The sequence below is a fragment of the Lutzomyia longipalpis genome, chromosome 2, assembly GCF_024334085.1.
Source record: "Lutzomyia longipalpis isolate SR_M1_2022 chromosome 2, ASM2433408v1".
NCBI lineage: Eukaryota > Metazoa > Arthropoda > Insecta > Diptera > Psychodidae > Lutzomyia > Lutzomyia longipalpis.
In genome coordinates, this window is record NC_074708.1 from 37,774,624 (window position 1) to 37,793,352 (window position 18,729).

An 18,729-nucleotide genomic window follows, 5' to 3' on the forward strand; every position below is an offset into this window, starting at 1 on the left:
AAAAGAATATTTGAAGAATTTTTAATAAATTTTATATCAGCGGATATAACCACTCATACGATTAGAAATGATTCTTAAAGACACAAGACACAGAGCTAAGAGTTAAAAAGTAAAGCTTCCGGCACAAAATTTATATGAAAAAAATAAAAGGGGTTTTCTGATGTTGCAAAAACGTTAGAAAAAGAATGCCTTATGAAAGGAAAAGATGTTTGACTTTAGGAAAAAAAACGTCAAACGTAGAAAAGAAATGACAAACAAAAAAGAAGCGTTTAGCGTTATAAAAGAAAAGTCAAACGTTGTGAAAATGAACGTCAAACGTAAGAATTATACAAAAGACTTGCTTAAAGCTGCTAATTCGAATACAATAGCCGTTCAAACGTTCATATTATCTGATGGTAATCTCAATCTTCTTAAAGATCGATTCTTCAGTCCTTTTAAATTTATTTTAAGCGTCCTTTAAATTTTAAAAATAAATCTCATCTAAAACTGTTAAAAACAGCCTTTTCAATACATTTCTAACTGCGACGTTGGTAGTTTACCTACCTAAGTTTATAGATTTTCTAGACCTAAAAGTCTGCCTTAAAGTTCAGTGTCATTGTGCATGGAAAAATTCCAACGTCTGGCTAAACTTCTTATCAGAAAGCTCAGAAAGAATAGATCACTGACATGGGTTCCGAATTATTTCGAAGAGGAATTTTCCCAGCGGCAGATATAATGCAAAAGACATTATTAGCACTGACAGAAAAAAAACCAAAGACGTGTATAATGCAATAATTATACTTTAGACAAGGTTAATAATGTACGAATTGTACCCCAATGCAGTAAAATGAATATCTGATCAAAAGGCATGTTTCTCTTTTGAGATCATTTACCCCTTAGTAACGAATTTGTGTCAATATTTGTCTGATTAAGAGCTAGACGCCGGATTTCTTGATGATTTTTTCCACGAAAGGCAATTTAAAGGAATCCCACAAAAAATCCACACGACATCTTATCTGCCCAGGGGGTCTCTTCACGCCGCAATTACTAAATCGCTCTTGTATAAAATAATAATTATAAAATTTCACCAATTTGCGGCTAATTCCCCCAGTTTGATAAGGCTCCAAATGAAAGTGGGGGAGGTTTTGTGATCTTTGGCAGTAGGTATATAAAGGGATTTATTCTTTGTGGAAGATGTCACAGCCAAGTGGTCAGATCGATGTGTTTGATCTAAGAGCTTTCGCTGCTTAAGCTATTGTGTGGTTCAGAACAAAATCAAAGGGAAGTTGAGGTGAGTGAACAATAACTGGTGATGCTGGTTGACAATTTCAGTGTCTTTTGAGTGAATAAATTTAAAAAATAAAATTGCTTTTTGCATTGAAAAAAAAATCATTTTGTAGCGAAATGATAAAAATTTGCATTAAACGCATGCACTTCCATAAATCTTATTTTATGCCAGACAGTTTGCACTTTGTTGTCATTGTAGCTTAATTCAAGAATTTTTGGAGTCTATTTTTTTAGAAAAAATATCACGGTCAAGCCCACAGAATGGCTATATAAAGGTATTTAAGTAAAGGGCCCTAAAGGAAAATTCTTATTTATTCTGAAAGGTTCAAAAAATGAAGACATTCATTTACGCTTTTCTGGTTATTACAACCATTACGGGACTTCATGCAGAAGATCAGGAAAATGATCTTCAACTGCTAGGAGGAGCTGACGAGGAGAAGGACTATGAGATTCTTCTGGAGAGATTAGGAAAAACTTTCTTTGGTTTCCCCAGGCCAGTCTCTTCTTTACCATCAATCAATCCCAGTGTGAGTAAATTCAACTAAATTCAATTTAAAGGTGATCAGAGCTTAAAATTAATTTCTTTGGTATAATTTTAGAGTGATGTCCACTATGGCTATGAAGAGGATAGTCAATATCGTAAGTCCTTAAAAAGAATTTAATTTTATCCTTAAAAATTAAAATGAATTAAATATCTGAATTTTAGCCCCTCAACGTTGGGCACAAGCTTGGCCAACTTGCGGTGGAGTTAGACAGAGCCCGATCAACATTGATCTAAACTCGTGTAAAAAGGACCTAGCTCTTTTCCCTCTGAAGTTCAACAACTTCGAAGCACGCCCTATTTCTACGACTGTTACCAATGTGGGCCATTCCGTGCAATATTCATTCAACTTTAAAACTCCCCCAACAGTTACTCGAGGAATCCTTAATCTTAAACAATACATTTTTGCTCAGCTTCATTTTCACTTTGGCAAGACAGATAAGTAAGTTTTGCTTTTAAAGGAAAATCTTCTGTTTCTTTTAAATTCTGAATTCTTTATGATTCTTAGTGTGGGATCTGAGCACACGATCAATTCTAAACCAGCTGCTCTTGAGATGCATTTAGTCTTCTACAAATCAAACTACGGGAGCGTTGAACATGCTGCTCAATTCTCAGACGGTTTAGTCGTCGTGGCTGCCTTGTTCAACCCTTCAGACGACGTACCTGATAAACTTTATACGGAATACCTGAGTCAAGTTAAAGTGCCAACGCAGACTATCACGGTGCAGAATGCCAAAGGAACACGCCTTATTGACTTCATTGGAAGCCTAAACACGAAATTTGTTCGCTACGAGGGTAGTTTGACTACTCCTGGATGCTCAGAAGCTGTTACGTGGTATATCTCGCCAAGCGTTAAGGAAATAAGTCGCGGCGATTTGGAGGCATTTAGAGCTCTTATTGGGGATGAAGGACCAATGGGTGGTAACTTCCGTCCAACGCAACCACTCAACGGACGCAAATGTTACGTTATATAAACTCCAGAGGAATTGCAGACTTTGAGTGAAATTCATTAGTCAGATAATCTAATGATACTTTAAGATTTCTTAAGTTTTCTTGAGAAAAAGTTCAGATTTCTTAAGTCAGGATGAATCGGGCTAAAAGGATATTTTTGAAGATTTTTCTTGATCATTTTCGAACTTCGCAATTTGTGAAAATCTTTCGAAAAATAAGCATTTAGCCTGACTTCAAAATTGAAGAAAAAGAAATCTCTAAAAACCTTTAAAAAAATCTTAAGAACTCTTAACTTTCACTTGGAAAACTTAAGAAATTCTAAGCTTCGTTTAAGAAAATTAAAGTAATCTAATGTGTTTTTAAGAAATTTTAAGACTTTCTAACTAGTGAATTTCACCCTTTATCAAATCAGTATTTTAAACGATAAATAAGAGCTTGTAACAAATCTTGCCAATTTAGTTTGTAAATATTTTCAAATGGCTGTGCTTTGCATTATTTTGCCAATATTCTTATTCAAAGGAATTTCGATAATATTAAAGAGAGCAATTAAAAAAAAACAATGTCTTTCAATTTTTTTTAACTTAATCACAACTTATTCACAAAATTTTATTGAAGAAAATCCCCAAAGTCTCATGAAGAAAATTCTTTAATAAAATTTTTATTGTTGGCATCTGCTAAAAATATAATAAATCTACCACGTCCCACCTAGTGCCGGAAAAATCCTCTTTGGCTTAATTGACGTCAGTCTTAAGATGGTTTAAACACGAGTTCTGCGCAGTTCAGCAGCATTCCTCAGTAAATATTATTCCATAATATTTTATCTTTGAAATTTTTGAAATATTTACTTATTTTCTTTCAAATTCGCATGATCTCTAAACTATTTCTTTTGTGCCAGAAAAGTAAATATCAATTGAAATTTTTGTCACACACCTGCCTAAACTAATTAACTAATTTTAAATTTACCCAGTTTGCAATTTTTTTTTCTAAATTTAAAACTGATGATGCAAAGCATGGGGGTGTCTCATGACTCCACTCACGTGCTTTCCAGCTTCATCAGTGTGGATTCAAGCTGCTTAAAAGGATTGTACATTCCCACAGTATTCATAGTGTCTCATCTGAAGTGGTCAGAATCAGTTTATCTCCAAAGCTTGATTATCTGAAGCGCCAGTGAGCCAGTTCTTCAGCTTCTTTCAAAATGGGAAAATTAATCTCTGCTATTTTCCTGCTAAATGCGATCTTTGTGATCGCTTTGGCATTAACCGAAGAGGAGGAGTATCAGATGTTGGTTCAACAAATGGCAACTGAAGGTGCTGATGTTCCTCAGGATGTCGTTGAAACTGCCTCCTTAGCTGCTGCCGAACATCCAGTAAATTTTTAACTAAATTTCTAACTTTGCGGTCAAATCTATGAATAATTTTCTAAATTTCAGACTGAAGAAGTAACCTACGGCTACGATGAAGACAGCCAATACCGTAAGTTTCCACAAGTTGCAATTTCAAACAACATTCCCTTAAAATCCTACTTCAACTCTTTACAGCTCCCTACCTCTGGAGTGAAAAGTGGCCAACATGCAAAGGATTGAGACAGAGCCCTATTAATTTGACTCCTGCAACATGCAAACTCGATTACTCTCGCCATCCATTGAAACTCAACCGTTTCTACACTGTCCCAACCACCACGACCATCACGAATCTCGGACATACAGTTCAGTTCTCCTTCACTTTTGGCAAATACGGACCAACTGTTACCCGAGGAATCCTCAACAAGAAGACCTACTTGTTCGCCCAAGCTCATTTCCACTTTGGCAGGACTGATGAGTAAGTTTAACAGCCTAACCACTCTAACTTTAGTTCGTACGCCCTTTCTCCGAACTCTAAACTATTTTGCTTCTTATAGTATTGGATCTGAGCATACCATCGATTCAAAATCAGCCTCACTTGAGCAACATTTGGTCTTCTACAAGGCTGAATATGGAGACGTCATGACGGCTTCTGAGCACTCTGATGGTCTTATTGTTGTTGCCACCCTCTTCCAAGCCACTGACAATGTTGCTAACAAAATCTACACGGAGAATTTGGGACAAGTTCTTCAACCCGGAGATTCATTCACTCTCAACGGAGCTAAGGGATACAGTCTTCTTAACTTTATTGAAACTCAAAATGTCAAGCATATCCGCTACTCTGGCAGCTTAACTACACCACCATGCTCTGAGTCTGTAACATGGTACATCTCCACTTCAGTCCGACCTATCAGCCATGCCGATTTGGCTGCATTCCGTGCTCTATTCGGTGAACATGGAGAACCAATGGCTGGGGATACTCGTCCAACTCAATTAACCAACGGACGCGTCTGCTACATGCGCTAAGAACTTTAATAAAAACGTCTTTCCTTCGTTTATTCAAAATTTCCTTTTTCATCTAAATTCTTCTTTTAAACTTTTTTTTTTGTAAATTTTTACTGATTAAATAAAAACGTTTCTTTTTGTCATTAACATTTCTTCTTCTTTCTTGGAATTTTGAGATCATTTCTTGGATTAATTTCCAACGTCTCTGTTCTCAATTTCGTCTCAAAAAAAAAAGTCGAAAAGCAGCCTAATCTGGTTTTCTAAGTAAGTCAATAATTTGGGATAAGACGAATGAGGTCAGCCGACATTAAAACATCTGCACACGTGAACCTATATTGGCCTTCATCGTTGTGTCTTAGGCGCCGGCCCAATTGAGTACTAAATTAAATATTTTGCAGATATTTTTGAATTTTCTCATGCTAAATATTCAAATAATCCGTACGTATTACCTTTATTGTTTAATCAGTTTGTTAAACTGATAACTTTTTCGCTTATTCAAGTTACAAAGTCTGTAAAAAAATTGAAGTTTATTCAGTTGCGAAGAAGTCTTTCTTAGGGTAATTTAAATAATCTTCTAATTATTTTATATTTATTTCTCAATCCTTTTGTTGATTTGGGAAATGAAGACAAAATTAAAAGACTGATTTATTTTACTGGAATCCAATTGCTTTTAATATCAGCTTCTCAAACTGGGCTCACAAAAATGCTCACATATAAGACAGATATATATAGTTTACTTTCTTACGCAAGAAATGAAAAATTAAAAAATAAATTGGTCAAAAATAAATTAAGAAAACTTTTTTTTTATAAATATTTTCACAAAAATATATTATTAAACATTTATTATGAATGTATTTATCGAAAAATAAAACTTGTATAATATGACTGGAATTGGAACCTGAAGTAATAGTCTATATAGTTAGTTCTTTAGCATAGTTTTCTTTTTAGTAAGTTTGTGGCTTTTTTTTCCTTAAAATGCATCAACATTAGAAAACAATTTTGAACAAGAAACTCACTATTAGGGTGTTTCCGCTAAAAATTTGTACGATTTTTATTATTCACTTTTCCTCACAGAGATTCTTTTTCTTTTTTTTTAGGTTCTTAAAGAGAAAATTAAGCGAGGAGATTTTTTTTCTTTGTTTAGCACACATTGAAATTGTTAATACATTCAGTTTTGTTTTGTTAAATAAGAACGAAGAGATGAAGAGAGGGCAGTGTGGCAAAAATTCTTATCCATTCTCCGCGCCAATGGAATGAATATACTTTCTTCTGCATGAGATTGCTTTTTTTATAAATTGCGAATATACTTTGTCCGTCGTACCAAGAGGCTGCAGGACGTGAGACCTGTTGAAAATTTCCCTAATTCTGAAATATTCAAAACTTGTCGGGGAATGTCGATTTTTTCACTGAGAATCTACAATGAAAAACGAAACGTTTTTTTTTCAAAATCTCCTTAAGAAACTTTTCATTTTTTTTAAAAGTTATTCTCTCACCTGGTGAGAAACGGGTATCTCCTCAATTGATCTGTGTATGAGAGTTCCATTGATAAAGAGAACATTTGCAGCTTTCTCCTCGGACAGCGTCAATGTTTGATACGTAAAACTTGCTTCGCGCTCAATTCTCTTGAGAATCTCCTGAGATTCTTTTGTATTGCAGACAACCAACAAATCGGGAGCACCCATTGATATATAATACTTCAAATGATGATGTTCAGTTACCTAGAATCCACATCAAAAATATTTCTATATTTTCCGCTTCAAAGTTGCAATGATTTGCGAAAGAAAACTCAAAGAAGAATTAACTTAAAAACTAATAAGAGGAAGGAGCAGAAGAAAGCTTTCAGAAGCTAGAATTCTCACTAGGAATGCCTTATATTCTAACAATTTTTTTTAAGTTTAAAAGTTTACTAATTTTTGTGCAAAGATTTATCCCAATTAGTCAGTTGTTGTGCCATTTAAGCTAGGTGAGTAGAGACAGAGAGAGTTTAAGCCTAAATTAGCAATACTTGTGGGGAAATTCACTGCTAAGTCCGACTTAGTCCGTTTCTTAAAGTAAGTTTAAGTTTTTAAACAAAGCCAGGCTTAAATTTTGTTTAAAAGGTCAGGCTGTTAAAGTCTAAGTTATTTAAGCCAAGTCTAAGATGTTTAGGATAGTCTTAAGTCTTTTTTTTTTTTAAAGCTAGGTCTAATTTTAGACAGATTTAAGGTTTTTATGGTCAAGCCACTAAATCTTAAAGGTTAGATCAGTATGAATGAAGACTGAGACCATATTTGTTTTATTTATTTTACCAAGTTCAATGCCTAAGACGTTCAAATGAAAAAAATATATTCAGGTTCAATCAGATTCAATCTGATCTAACCTTTAAGATTAGATTTAGGGTGAAATTTACAAGTTAGACAGACTTAAGTTTTCTTTAAAAAGTCTCAAGTTTTTTTTTTAATGTTTTAAGTTTTCATAAAAATGTTTCAAGTTTTCATAAAATTCAAAATAAATTGCCCTTAAGAAAACGTAAGAATCTTAAATGTTTCTTAGGAAATCTTAAGTTTTTTATTAAGTAATTTTATGAAAACTTAAGTTTTTTTTAAAGGAATTTAAGGTCTGTCTGACCTTGAAAATAATTTTGGGTATTTTTACGAATTTCGATACCCAAAGACGGCTAGATCCTTATTTCGATCATCTCTTGACATCAAGTTTGGTAAAAACAGGAAAAGCATTTAAACTTTAAAGCTTTGAACCTTTAAAACCTGATCTTAAAAAAAAAAAACGTAAATCTAACCTAAGAAATTTGAGAATAACTTACACATCTTAGACCTAGTCTAAAAATCTAGTTCAGGCCTCAAATTTTTTAGGCTAGCTAAAAAATACCTAGATCTAGCCTAGCTCTAAATTTTTAAATCTAGTTTAAAGCCTGGCTCTAAAAACGTTAAACCGGACTTATGTAGTAAATTTCTCCCACTCTGCTGTGTGTAGCGCATAGAAATTGTGATAAACTCTATGTACAGTGTGTGTAAGAATTTTTTTTAAGGAATTTCTTTTTTTAACGATAAATTCATTATTAAACGTCAACAAAATAAATTTTCTCTTTAGTTTATAAACCTGAATAATTCCTTCGACTAAGTCCAAAGTTAATACTTTTGAAGGACTACTTATGTCTTCTACCTAAAGATTTATCAAATACAAGGTGTAAGTTGTGTTAAAAAAGAGAAGTTGTGTTGATCATTTAAGGCTGCATTGTAATATTTTACTTTGGATGGTGATTGAATGAGGATTAAATTGAAGGATTTAGAAAAAAAAAAGTGATTTTCTGTGAGAGTTGATCAATAGGAAAATCATGAGGAAACTTGTAGGCGTTTACTTACTTTAATGGGAACACATGGGTATTCAGGAAATGCCGCAGCAACAGCCTTTGCTCCTGCTTCATTTGTCCACTGAGACAAGCCGACAAAGAATTCTCTTCCTGAAGGAAAATTCAATTAAAAAAAGTCTTAAGAAAATCTCCAAAAAAAGGAAGATCATTCATTTTTCCCCACAGTCTCTATTTTCACCATTCGAATTCACCACTTCAAGTGCGCGCCAAATTCAAATATTATTTTATTTCATACATTTTCCGAACAATTAATAAATTCTTACCCGTGAAAAGAACATCACCACCATCGAGCTTTGCATTCTCATCCGCAATCTCTACAATTGGCAAATCCAATTCCTTCTTTATCACCGCTCTAATGCTTCCAACCTTGAAAGAAAAGCGATGCAAAGTTATTTTTTATTAAAACTCTGCGTAAAATTTATTCATATTTATGAGTTTCCGCGATGATTCAATTTATAAAGCATTCTATTGATGCCAAAATAACTGACTTTTTCTCACCCAATTTTCTAATAAAATTCTCTTTTGTCTGATTAGATTTTTTATGTTATCTCAATTGGGATTGTAAAGGAGAATAAATCGAATTCTGAGAAATGTTTTTCTTGTGATTTTAATTCTGTGCGAAATCAGCCAGAGGTCAATAAATACATAAATTTATACTCAGCTGATTGGGAAACTCATTAAAATTTAAATCCTTGTGAGGAATCATCTCTGGTCAAGGACATCCTGCAGAGTTTTTTTTGGCAAAATCTCAAATTCTTGAAAGCTTTGAATCCTTGCCAAGTCCTTAAATTTATTAAGGAAATTATCATACTCACTTCCTGCGCTCGTCTGGGATCACCTGGCCTTGTAATCAATGCAATTCCATTGCAGATGATTGCTGTGTCCTCCACAAAGGCGCATTCCGGGAGATTCTCATCCGGCGGAAGCTCAATGACGTCCAATCCCTGCTCCCGAAGTAAACTGAAAGAGACAAAGAGGATGTTAATGAAGGAAAATCAATCAAGTTGAGTGGATATGCTCACTTTACGTAGGCCTCGTGCTGCCTCTTTGCCTCCTCCAGATCAATTTCTCCGCGTGTTCTCAGACTCAGCGGGATTCTGCAAAGAAGCGAGAATAAGAGAGAGGAATCAATTGATATAATTCTCTCTCAAAGCACCACTCCCAGTTCGCTATCTATCCAGCGAGATCTAGTCAATTGATCTTAATTATCAGTCCGGTGAGATTTTTTATGACCACCACTGTGTCCAGTGGGGCGAGAGCGTTTGATTATTATGCTAATTTTATGCAAATACCGACATCATGGTTATTTTTGAACACTAGCTCTTGGTCCCACCTCCCACAGGAACTCCGCTAACCCCCAGAAGAGCTTCCTCCACGTCCGGAAAGGTATGAAAATGAGAGAAAACTCTTTTAATTTGGGTGGAAAATTTACCTGCAAACAATTGCGTGAGTATATTTTGTTGATGCCATGGATGTGCGGCCTTTTATTCACTCTGTCAAGTTCGTCGTCTTTTTCTGTTGGTCTTCTTGTTAATCTGGAGAAGCACACAGTAACTTCCGGTGGCAGTTTTCGCGATGAAATAAAAAAATTAAATTGTGCAAAATCTTTATTGACAAAATTGAGTACCCGTATGCAGAGGCGAACTCAGGGTTTGATTATGGGGGGAGCTCAATTTGGCGCCCTAAATGAATAGTTCCAAAAGCCACCACTGGGATTTTTGGTATTACATTTTGTTGAAGAGAAAATGAGACAGTGCACATCACTGATACTGTCTCATTTCCACGGAATGTTTTTCATGATTTTCTCGCGAAACGAATTTTTCCCGGAAAAATAAATATTTTAAAATACATATAAAATTTTAAATCACCCCCTGAGTTCGTCACTGCTCTCGCGCAAGACATGCTTCGCGCTCTGAGCGCCATAATTCTAACCAGCGGTGAAACACAAAACAACTTTATCGTGTGAATTTTCACAAAATAAAGTGTGCTCGTTGGAAAATTGCAATTTTCACTGTGAAAACTCGCAGTTTTCTGTGCAAAATCCATTGCAAATTGTAGACAAGTGCCCAAAGAACGCGCAGAAGAGCAAAAATGGGAGATCGTAAGTTTATTCATTGAGATTTTTCACGTGCATCTTATGCGGGGCTCGGTGGCGTCACATTTGCCAATTTTTTTTTGTGCTTGCTTGCTTTTCCAGAGTACGGAAACTACGGTAATTTCACTCCTGGACAGTTTTCTGTTCCACCACCGGGCTATGGGTCAGGTGGTGGTGGTTCTGCACCACCCAGCTCAGGGGGCAATTGGGGTGGACCGCAGCAAAACTACGGTGGTGGAAATCAAGGTTGGCGGCGTTCCGGGAACTTTTCCGGAAAAGCATTTTGGGGAATTTCTATAAACATTTTTTTTGTCTTTGCAGGAAACCACTACGGCGGATCAGGGGGTGATGATGATTACTATGAGAATGAAGGTAATTTTTCAGGCGGAAAGAATGGCGGGGGCGGAGGTGGTGGCTATCAGAATCGTGGCCGTGGAGGAGATTATGGAGGAAATCGTAAGTTTCTTTAATTTTTCCTGCAATTTTTTATTTGCCTAAAATTGTATTGTGAGGATCTATGAGAGGTTCTAGCATGTGACCTTGACAATAAATAAATAGATAGAGATAGGGGGCTGTGTTATTTAAGTAAGTGCAATTTGAGTAACTTCAAAAATTCGTGTCTTTTGAGTAACATTCCATTTTAGCTTAACCTATCAGAAGGACCATTGGACATTGGACCAGTAGTTACTGTTTCCACAAAAAGTTGGGCAAGCTCCCTTCCGAACGAACTATTCGAGCATGGGATTCCAAAATCAATGCAACACATGGAATAACAAAAGTTACACTCCGTGCTCTGAAAATGAAGATTGAGGAAGAAAAACCTAGTGGAAAAGCACAGGTTTTTGGAGCCTTGCTCATGGACGAAATGACATTCTTGACAGTTGGAACTTCAGGGGAAGAAAAGTACAAACTTACACAGAAAATCCTTATATCTTTGTCCAGTGTGGATATCAAAATTATCTCATTCACGTTTTTTTAATGGACCAACATCGAAAATAGAACTTCTGCTTACCATCGGAACTCCATAGACAACACTCAGATGGGTTAAGCCAAAATCGAATGTTACTCAAAAGACACGCATAAAAATAGCCATATACCTGGCTAATCCCTTATGATCCTTAGTTACTGAAATGACACACAAATAACACGGCCCCTAGAGATGGGTTCTCGCTGTGCTGGGCTAGGGATTTACAACCCCTTCCCAATGCAAATTGTAATTAAGGAATCAGTGTTAAAGGCTCAAAATCTCTTTATGGGATGATATACCAAAGGTTATCCAATTTAAACTAAATAATATAAAAAGAAGAAATCACACAGCGCTATGTTTTAATTTTTCCATTAAGAATTATGCTAAGAAAAGATAAATTCGTGAATTTATTGGTGAATTGTTGAAGTTGCGGTACCCAGATGTCCACTAGCCCAGTTCAGTGATCCATAAGCTGACACATTAGATACTTATTCGGGGTATAATGTGACATCTTTGTAGTTCCTTGGAATGGAGGTTGGGGAGAATGGATGAATCCATCATGGAGGGATTGGATGGCTCCACAACCACCCAAAATACCCAAAATGTCATCAAGAATAAATCAAGAATCAACCCTAAAATCCGACTCGGAAATTTTCAAGGCAAATGAAGATTTAAAATTTGCCACGTGGAATGTAAGTGATCTCAGTAGAGAAGGATCTCACGGGGAATGCCTCAGAGAATTGCAATCCCACTACGTGGACATTGCAGCCCTGCAGAATATTAAGTTCGAAGGTAGCGGAGTACGTAGGCGGAGAAAGGCAGATCTCTTTCACAGTGGTAATGCGCGAAAGGAATTAGGGGCAGGTTTTCTCGTTGGTTACCTCCTTGTGGACAAAGTTACGGACTTTATTCCACTCACAGAGCGAATTTGTTACATTCGTTTGGACAGAGAAGAGTACAGTATGTCAATGATTTCCGTAATTGCTCCCACTGAAGATGCCACTGAGGGAGATAAGAAGAAATTCTATGAGCATCTCTCGAGATTCTTTGACATTCTTCCCAAGGAGGATTTCAAGCTTATCTTGGGGGATTTTGATGCTAAAGTGGGGAAAGAAGATGGAGAGCATCAGTCCGTTGTTGGGAAGCATAGTTTGCACGATGAATGCAATGAAAATGGGCAACTTCTTGTGAATTTTGCCAAAAGTCATAATCTCATCATTAGCAGTACCTTCTTCCCACACAAAAATGTCCACAAGATCACCTGCAAACCCACTGATATGCACACAGGTGGTCAAACAGATCACGTGCTCGTTTCGCATGAACACAGCAAAACAATTCTCGATGTGAGAGCATGGAGGGGAACAGATTTTGCATCAGATCATTTCCCCGTAACACTTCTCATTAGGGAAAAGGTCTTTTTGGACAAGATGGACAATGAAAGAAGGCAGCGCAAGGAGAAATTGGGTGTTAGATTAACATCAAAACCCTGGGTTGATGATGAATGCGCCGCACAATTCATTGCAAAGGATAATTTCATTAAAAATCATCGGAAAACTAAATGTGAATGGGACGAGGAGAAGTACAGGGAGATTCGGACTAAAACACAAAAGCTAATAAGGCGGAAGAAAAGGGTGCTTCAGAAGGAGGAATTTGAATTTGAGATGTTGAAGCAGGTGAGAAAAGAAGTTCGGTTGGAAGATTTTTATTAGATTCTTTTGAAAGTTGTTTTTAATAAAAGAAAAGAATAATATTAAGACATAGCGCTGTGTGAATTTATTTAAAAAAAAAATGAATTAGAAAGTCTAAAAATGTCTGGAGCGTAGCTGGAAAACCCAAAAAGAACCTTAAATTGGATTAGGAAATTTGAGATTATTAAATTATTAACGTTTGACACTCCTTCGTTTACATTTGACGTTTCTCTGTCAACTTTTGACATTCATCCGTTATCGTTTGACGTTTTTCTGTTAACGATTGACATTACTCTGCTATCGTTTTATGCTTAACTGCTGCTAACGTTTTACTTCGTTTGAAGTTCCTCTACTAACTTTTGTCATTCTTCTCTTTTCTCTTTTTTTACTGTTTAATTTTTCATTTCTTGGAGCTAATTTTGTTTGAAACGTTAATTTGTTTTAAAGGAATTTTACATTTTTAATTTTTATAAAGTTTTATTTCAAGCATGAAAATATTTCTGTTGACTTTTGATATGAACTGCCTAACTTTTGAAATGTTCTGACGAGACTGTTAAATAACTTTAAGAACAAGACGGTATGGTACTAGTCCTGGCCTTATTATAGTAAAGAAATGAAAATAATTTAGAAGAGAATTTTGAAGATTTTTGACCCCTTCATCAGGCATGTAATAGTATTATGCACAATTATGAATATGTTTAAATTTAAAATAAAAAAAATTCTTTTTCTCGTTTTAATTCGTATCGTTTTTTTTTTTTAATTTATTTCCCTTTAAAAAAGGATTTTTTCAAAGTTCAAAATATTGAAAAAAATTTAATTTTTTTTTAAATTCTTTTTTTTAGGGGACTTTGGCGTCGATCGCCGCCGAGGTGGCGGTGGCGGCGGAGGCAGCGGTGGCGGTGGAAATTTCGGGTAAGCTTTTTATAAATTTATTCCTTTTTTCATTCCACATTTGCAAGTTAAATTATTACAAAAAAAAAAGAAATTGAGTATATATTTTGGTAAAATGAAGAAAGAACACAAAACAATTTAAAAAAATTAAAAGAAAACCAATGATAAACATGGTCAACAATTGAGTGTCGTCTTGACTTTTTGAAAGCAAATCACCGTTTTAGGCCATTCAAGAAATCTTCTGCGTATTTTTTGGTCTTACTGACTTCTTGGAAAATTTTTCGAAATTGCGAGTTTGTGGTTTTTATCTAAGAAAAGAATTTTTAAAAATAAAACTCTTCAAATATTTTGGTACGTTTGTGGTAAGTTTTGTAAATATTCAAAGGTTTTCCAAAAACTCAAAAAAAGGTAAACAATTTTTCCCAAAGTTTTGGTTTTACTTTATTTTTTTAAAATTAAATTACTGAATGGCCCGTTTAAAAAAAAATGAAAAGCGTCTACCTACAAAAAGTAATATTTTTAAGGTTTTTTACAAAGTTTCGTAAAATCTACGAGTTAAAAAAATTATTACCTATATAATATGCAAACTGGTTCGCGTAAAAATGAAAATTTTGTTTAATAAAAAAAAACTGTTGGTGTTCTAATTCTACTTCACCAAAAGAATATTTAAAAGTATTTTTATATAATATTTATATTTTATTATTTCTCATTATTCTGTGTCTCCTTTTTTTATACTCTAACGTAATAATTTATATATATAAACTTCAGCGTTTTTTGAGTGGTTTTAAAGAAGGTTTTTCGCACGTCTCTCTCTCTATCATTGGGTGTGTTGTGGACATGAACTCTGGATTTCATCCATTGACTGTGACTTTTTCAATCAAAAAAGAAAATGTTTTTCTTTTCAAAATTTAAAAGAGAAAATTAATTTTTTTTAAAACTTAAATTGAAAATTTTAATTTTCTCTTTTTTTTTCTTGAGAGGAGGAAATTTATTTTTTGAAAAGTCCTCTCGTGGTTGGAAATCACACACAAAAAAAAAATAAAGAAAAAAAGAGAGAAAAAAGCCAAAAGAAGATCAAAAGATAATGAGATGGCAAAAAAAAAGAAATACGCGCACACACCCAGAATCACAATGATAGTAACATATGGTTTCATTAGCAGCAGTGGTGTCAACAAAGCTGGTTATAATAAAGGTAAACACTGAACACAAAATTGTTCGGTGATCAATTTTAATAATAAATGGTTTATAAGAGTTTAATTACAATATATTATTTATATATAATTTATCTTATAATATCCTTTAATTTCCCTTCTTCTCTACAACATCCTTCCTAGTTTTATTTTAATAATTTTTTTTTGTTGTAACCTCTTGAGAATGGAAGTTTTATTTAAAGGAGAGAAAAAATCACATTTTTCCTTTTTAATTTTTTTTTAAATATTTTTTTTCTCCTTCAAAAAAATTACATCTAATAAATAAAAGAAACAAAGTTTTGATCTTTGAGATCTTATAACTCTGCAAGCAATATTTTGTGTTTTTGACTCTGGGACGTTAATTCGCAGGTTTTTTTTTTATATCAAAGGTTTCTATGGTTTTACACAGAGATGGTGCTATAAGATCTATGTAACCAGAATTGCCTGAGATTTTTTTTTTTACAAATTTCACAAAGGGTGAATTTACTAGTCAGACAGACTTGAGATTCCTTAAGAAAGACATAAGTTTACTAAAGAATCTTTAATTTTTCTTTAGATTCTTTAAGTTTTCCTAAGATTCTTAAGGTTTTCTTGAGACTTTTAAAGTTTTCTTAAGACTCTTTAAAGTTTCCTTAAGATTCCTTAAAAAAACTTAAGATTTCTTAGAAAAAATTTATGGTTTCTTAAGTAAATAAAGATTTTTACAAATTTCTATGCCTGAAGACTATCAAAAAAATCTTCATTTAGCTCAATTCAGTCTGACTTCAAAATTGCTTTCGAAGATAATTCTTAAAATTTTACTTAAAAAAAAAATCTAAAACTCTTCTAAATGAACTATTTTGTAGAAAATTTAATGTTCTTAAATGTCCAATAAACATGTCAATTGGTTCAATGGATAAAGCAATCAGCTCGTATATAAAAGATCCCTGGTTCGAGTACACGAATTTACAAAATTTATTACAACAAAATATTTTTTTTTTTACTTTATGTTTTAAATTTAAATTAAAAACTTTTTATTAAAGTAAAGTAAATTATTCTTTATTGAAATTTTAAGATTAAGCACCATCTCTCTGTAATCACAAAGAATTTTAGGAGATCTTGGGGCCACTTGTAACAGTTTTCATTGATTTTCTTCTCCTAATACAAGTCGCCCCATTTTCTCTTATATCTTTTTCTGATCTCCCTCTGTGTGATCGATTTAAAAGGATTAAATGATAGTTTTTATTAAAAATAAATGGGTATTTTAAGTGATATTTTCTTGGAAGATTACACAAATGCTTTTATTGTTTGTCTGCGTTAAAAAAAATATTTAGAAAAACAATTCAAAAGAAATTTAATTCAACGAGTAATCTTCAAAGAAAAATTAAGAAATAAAATAATAAGAAATGAAAGGTAATTTTAAAGGTATGAAATGAATAAATTTTTGTGCTAATATTCGTCCTTTTGGTGTATAATTTAAGTTAAGTGTGTCTTATCGCTATAAATGCAGTGTTAAAAGAAACTATTATTGGGTTTAAAACTTCAGTAAAACAAGTCTCAAATTGTGTTGTTTTTTATAATATGATAAAAATTGAATGAATGACTTTTAAGGAGTGATTAAGGAGTGTGTATGACTTGAGGGTTTTCCTAATCGTCCCACAAAAAAATATTTTTAATGGAAAATTACAACAAATCTTCGATTTTAACTGTTTTTTTGGTGCTCGAATAAATTTGATTAATATTTTTTGTAAAGGTAATTCATCTATTCAGACTATTCCCGTCCTCACATCGTAGATCAGTAAATGATCAAAATGAAAAAAAAAAGGATAAAAATAATTTAAGAAAATAAGAGAGTAACATCTTCTTTTTTTGCAAGATATAAGCAAAAGATTCCTCTCCAAGGTTTTACAAAGATGAAGGAAATGAAATGAACAAAGACTTTTTTTTAAAAAGAAAAAGATCACGATAGATTTTTAAATTAATAGAAATAACTTTTAGTTTTAAAGAGATAAAAAAAAGAAAAATTGAGATAAAGAGTGAAAAAAAAACTAAAATTGTGCAATTTAACAGGAGGTGGTGGTGACAATCGTGGTGATTCCAACATGATCACCCAGGAGGATACAATCTTTGTATCGGGAATGGATACATCTGTGACTGAGCAGGAGATTATGAATCACTTTGGAGCCATTGGGGTCATTAAGGTGAGATTTTCTTTTCCTTTCAAATGGGGCGTTTTAGTTTGAATAAAGAAGAAAAAAATTCTTGTGTTTTGGGTTGTGGCCTCTGCAGAAGGACAAAAAGACAATGAAGCCGAAGATTTGGGTGTACAAGGATAAGCAAACGGGTGAATCCAAGGGTGAAGCCACTGTGACGTATGACGATGCAAATGCAGCTAAATCAGCAATTTCCTGGTTCGATGGAGGCGATTTCAATGGGTCAACAATTAAGGTTTCCCTCGCACAGAGGCCAGGGAATAATTGGCAAGCTCGTGGAGGTGGCCGCGGCGGTGGTCGTGGTGGTTTTGGCGGAGGACGTGGAGGTCATGGCGGTGGTGGCGGCGGCGGTGGCGGTCCCAGGGAGTTTGGCAGCCGTGGTGGTGGAAGTGATCAAGAATCACGCGGAGGACCCCCACGTGGTGGTGGCGGAAGTGGCGGTGGCAGTGGTGGTGGCAACAACATGCTGCAAGATCGCGAGGGCGATTGGATTTGCAGTGGATGCAGCAATAAGAACTTTGCGTGGCGCAATGCATGCAATCGGTGCAAGGCACCGAAGGATGATGGTGGAAATGGTGGGCCAGGTGGGGATGGAGGCTTTCGTGGGAATCGTGGACCCCCTGGAGGAGATCGTGGTGATCGTGGCTTCGGTGGGGGCAACATGGGTGGAGGATTCGGTGGCCGAGGCCGTGGATCAATGCGTGGCGGGTAAGTTTAAAATTTTTTTCTTCGTGACAGAAAACAGAGTTTAATGAGAATTCTTCTTCCTGATCGTTCGCAGTGATCGCGGCGGTAGAGACAGACCGAGACCATACTAAAGTGTGTAGAGAAGAAGAAGCAGCACGCATTTAGATATTTATGGACATTCACTACACAACAACAACAACAAAAATTGAAGAAAATAATTTTAAGGAGTTTTTATTTTAATGCTACTAAAGATTTAATTGCCATGTAGAGGAGAGAAAGAGAGTAGTGAAATGGTAATTTTAAAATACAAAAAAAAAGAAAGAATTAATTAGCATATAAGTACCTAATTACTATGTATTTTTTTTTAAATCTCCTTTTGTTGCGTTTTAGATTTTAGTTCAAAAAAAAAAGAAAAATTGCAAAAAATTCTGTCACATCAAATAAAGAAAAATAAAAAATAAAGAGTTCTAATTCTATGCGAAATACATGTTTTTTTCTTCAAGCACAGTTATATTGGCTATTGTATCCTTTTGATTTCATGCTGAACTTC

At 34.4% G+C, this 18,729-nt stretch overlaps 4 protein-coding genes across 4 annotated transcripts; 3 read left to right on the forward strand and 1 right to left on the reverse strand.

The window, feature by feature from the left end:
* Positions 1-1,172: 1,172 nt before the first annotated feature.
* On the forward strand, positions 1,173-3,315 carry LOC129788329 (carbonic anhydrase 2-like). The gene is made up of 5 exons (XM_055824297.1): positions 1,173-1,270; positions 1,590-1,793; positions 1,866-1,905; positions 1,973-2,249; positions 2,316-3,315. Exons 2-5 carry the CDS (start codon positions 1,599-1,601, stop codon positions 2,779-2,781), a joined length of 978 nt encoding a protein of 325 aa, XP_055680272.1. The 5' UTR covers positions 1,173-1,270; positions 1,590-1,598; the 3' UTR covers positions 2,782-3,315.
* Positions 3,316-3,854: 539 nt separating this feature from the next.
* Positions 3,855-5,249, forward strand: LOC129791448 (carbonic anhydrase 1-like). The gene is made up of 4 exons (XM_055829630.1): positions 3,855-4,124; positions 4,188-4,230; positions 4,296-4,575; positions 4,655-5,249. The coding sequence occupies exons 1-4, from the start codon at positions 3,954-3,956 to the stop codon at positions 5,121-5,123; spliced, it is 963 nt and encodes a 320-aa protein (XP_055685605.1). The 5' UTR covers positions 3,855-3,953; the 3' UTR covers positions 5,124-5,249.
* Positions 5,250-5,746: 497 nt separating this feature from the next.
* LOC129788333 (N(G),N(G)-dimethylarginine dimethylaminohydrolase 1) lies at positions 5,747-10,123 on the reverse strand. The gene is made up of 7 exons (XM_055824299.1): positions 9,902-10,123; positions 9,492-9,566; positions 9,285-9,429; positions 8,733-8,835; positions 8,462-8,559; positions 6,596-6,820; positions 5,747-6,516 (listed from the first exon to the last, which is right to left on the reverse strand). Exons 1-7 carry the CDS (start codon positions 9,937-9,939, stop codon positions 6,391-6,393), a joined length of 810 nt encoding a protein of 269 aa, XP_055680274.1. The 5' UTR covers positions 9,940-10,123; the 3' UTR covers positions 5,747-6,390.
* A 284-nt stretch (positions 10,124-10,407) lies between these two features.
* Positions 10,408-18,662, forward strand: LOC129791467 (uncharacterized). The gene is made up of 8 exons (XM_055829663.1): positions 10,408-10,570; positions 10,667-10,810; positions 10,886-11,020; positions 12,051-13,204; positions 14,062-14,131; positions 17,350-17,480; positions 17,569-18,200; positions 18,274-18,662. The coding sequence occupies exons 1-8, from the start codon at positions 10,561-10,563 to the stop codon at positions 18,308-18,310; spliced, it is 2,313 nt and encodes a 770-aa protein (XP_055685638.1). The 5' UTR covers positions 10,408-10,560; the 3' UTR covers positions 18,311-18,662.
* The last annotated feature ends 67 nt before the right edge of the window (positions 18,663-18,729 follow it).

Excerpts from the sequence above, each read along its gene's own strand:
- LOC129791467 (XM_055829663.1), top strand. Across the intron at positions 11,021-12,050 it reads AGGAGATTATGGAGGAAATC|TTCCTTGGAATGGAGGTTGG; the intron begins GTAAGTTTCTTT and ends ACATCTTTGTAG. Across the intron at positions 18,201-18,273 it reads CGTGGATCAATGCGTGGCGG|TGATCGCGGCGGTAGAGACA; the intron begins GTAAGTTTAAAA and ends GATCGTTCGCAG.
- LOC129791448 (XM_055829630.1), top strand. The coding sequence starts at position 3,954 with ATGGGAAAATTAATCTCTGCTATTTTCCTGCTAAATGCGATCTTTGTG. Across the intron at positions 4,125-4,187 it reads TAGCTGCTGCCGAACATCCA|ACTGAAGAAGTAACCTACGG; the intron begins GTAAATTTTTAA and ends TCTAAATTTCAG. Across the intron at positions 4,231-4,295 it reads CGATGAAGACAGCCAATACC|CTCCCTACCTCTGGAGTGAA; the intron begins GTAAGTTTCCAC and ends AACTCTTTACAG.
- LOC129788333 (XM_055824299.1), bottom strand. The coding sequence starts at position 9,939 with ATGGCATCAACAAAATATACTCACGCAATTGTTTGCAG. Across the intron at positions 8,560-8,732 it reads TGGTGATGTTCTTTTCACGG|GAAGAGAATTCTTTGTCGGC; the intron begins GTAAGAATTTAT and ends ATTTTCCTTCAG. Across the intron at positions 6,821-8,461 it reads ACCCATGTGTTCCCATTAAA|GTAACTGAACATCATCATTT; the intron begins GTAAGTAAACGC and ends TGTGGATTCTAG.
- LOC129788329 (XM_055824297.1), top strand. The coding sequence starts at position 1,599 with ATGAAGACATTCATTTACGCTTTTCTGGTTATTACAACCATTACGGGA. Across the intron at positions 1,794-1,865 it reads TACCATCAATCAATCCCAGT|AGTGATGTCCACTATGGCTA; the intron begins GTGAGTAAATTC and ends GTATAATTTTAG. Across the intron at positions 1,906-1,972 it reads TGAAGAGGATAGTCAATATC|CCCCTCAACGTTGGGCACAA; the intron begins GTAAGTCCTTAA and ends TCTGAATTTTAG.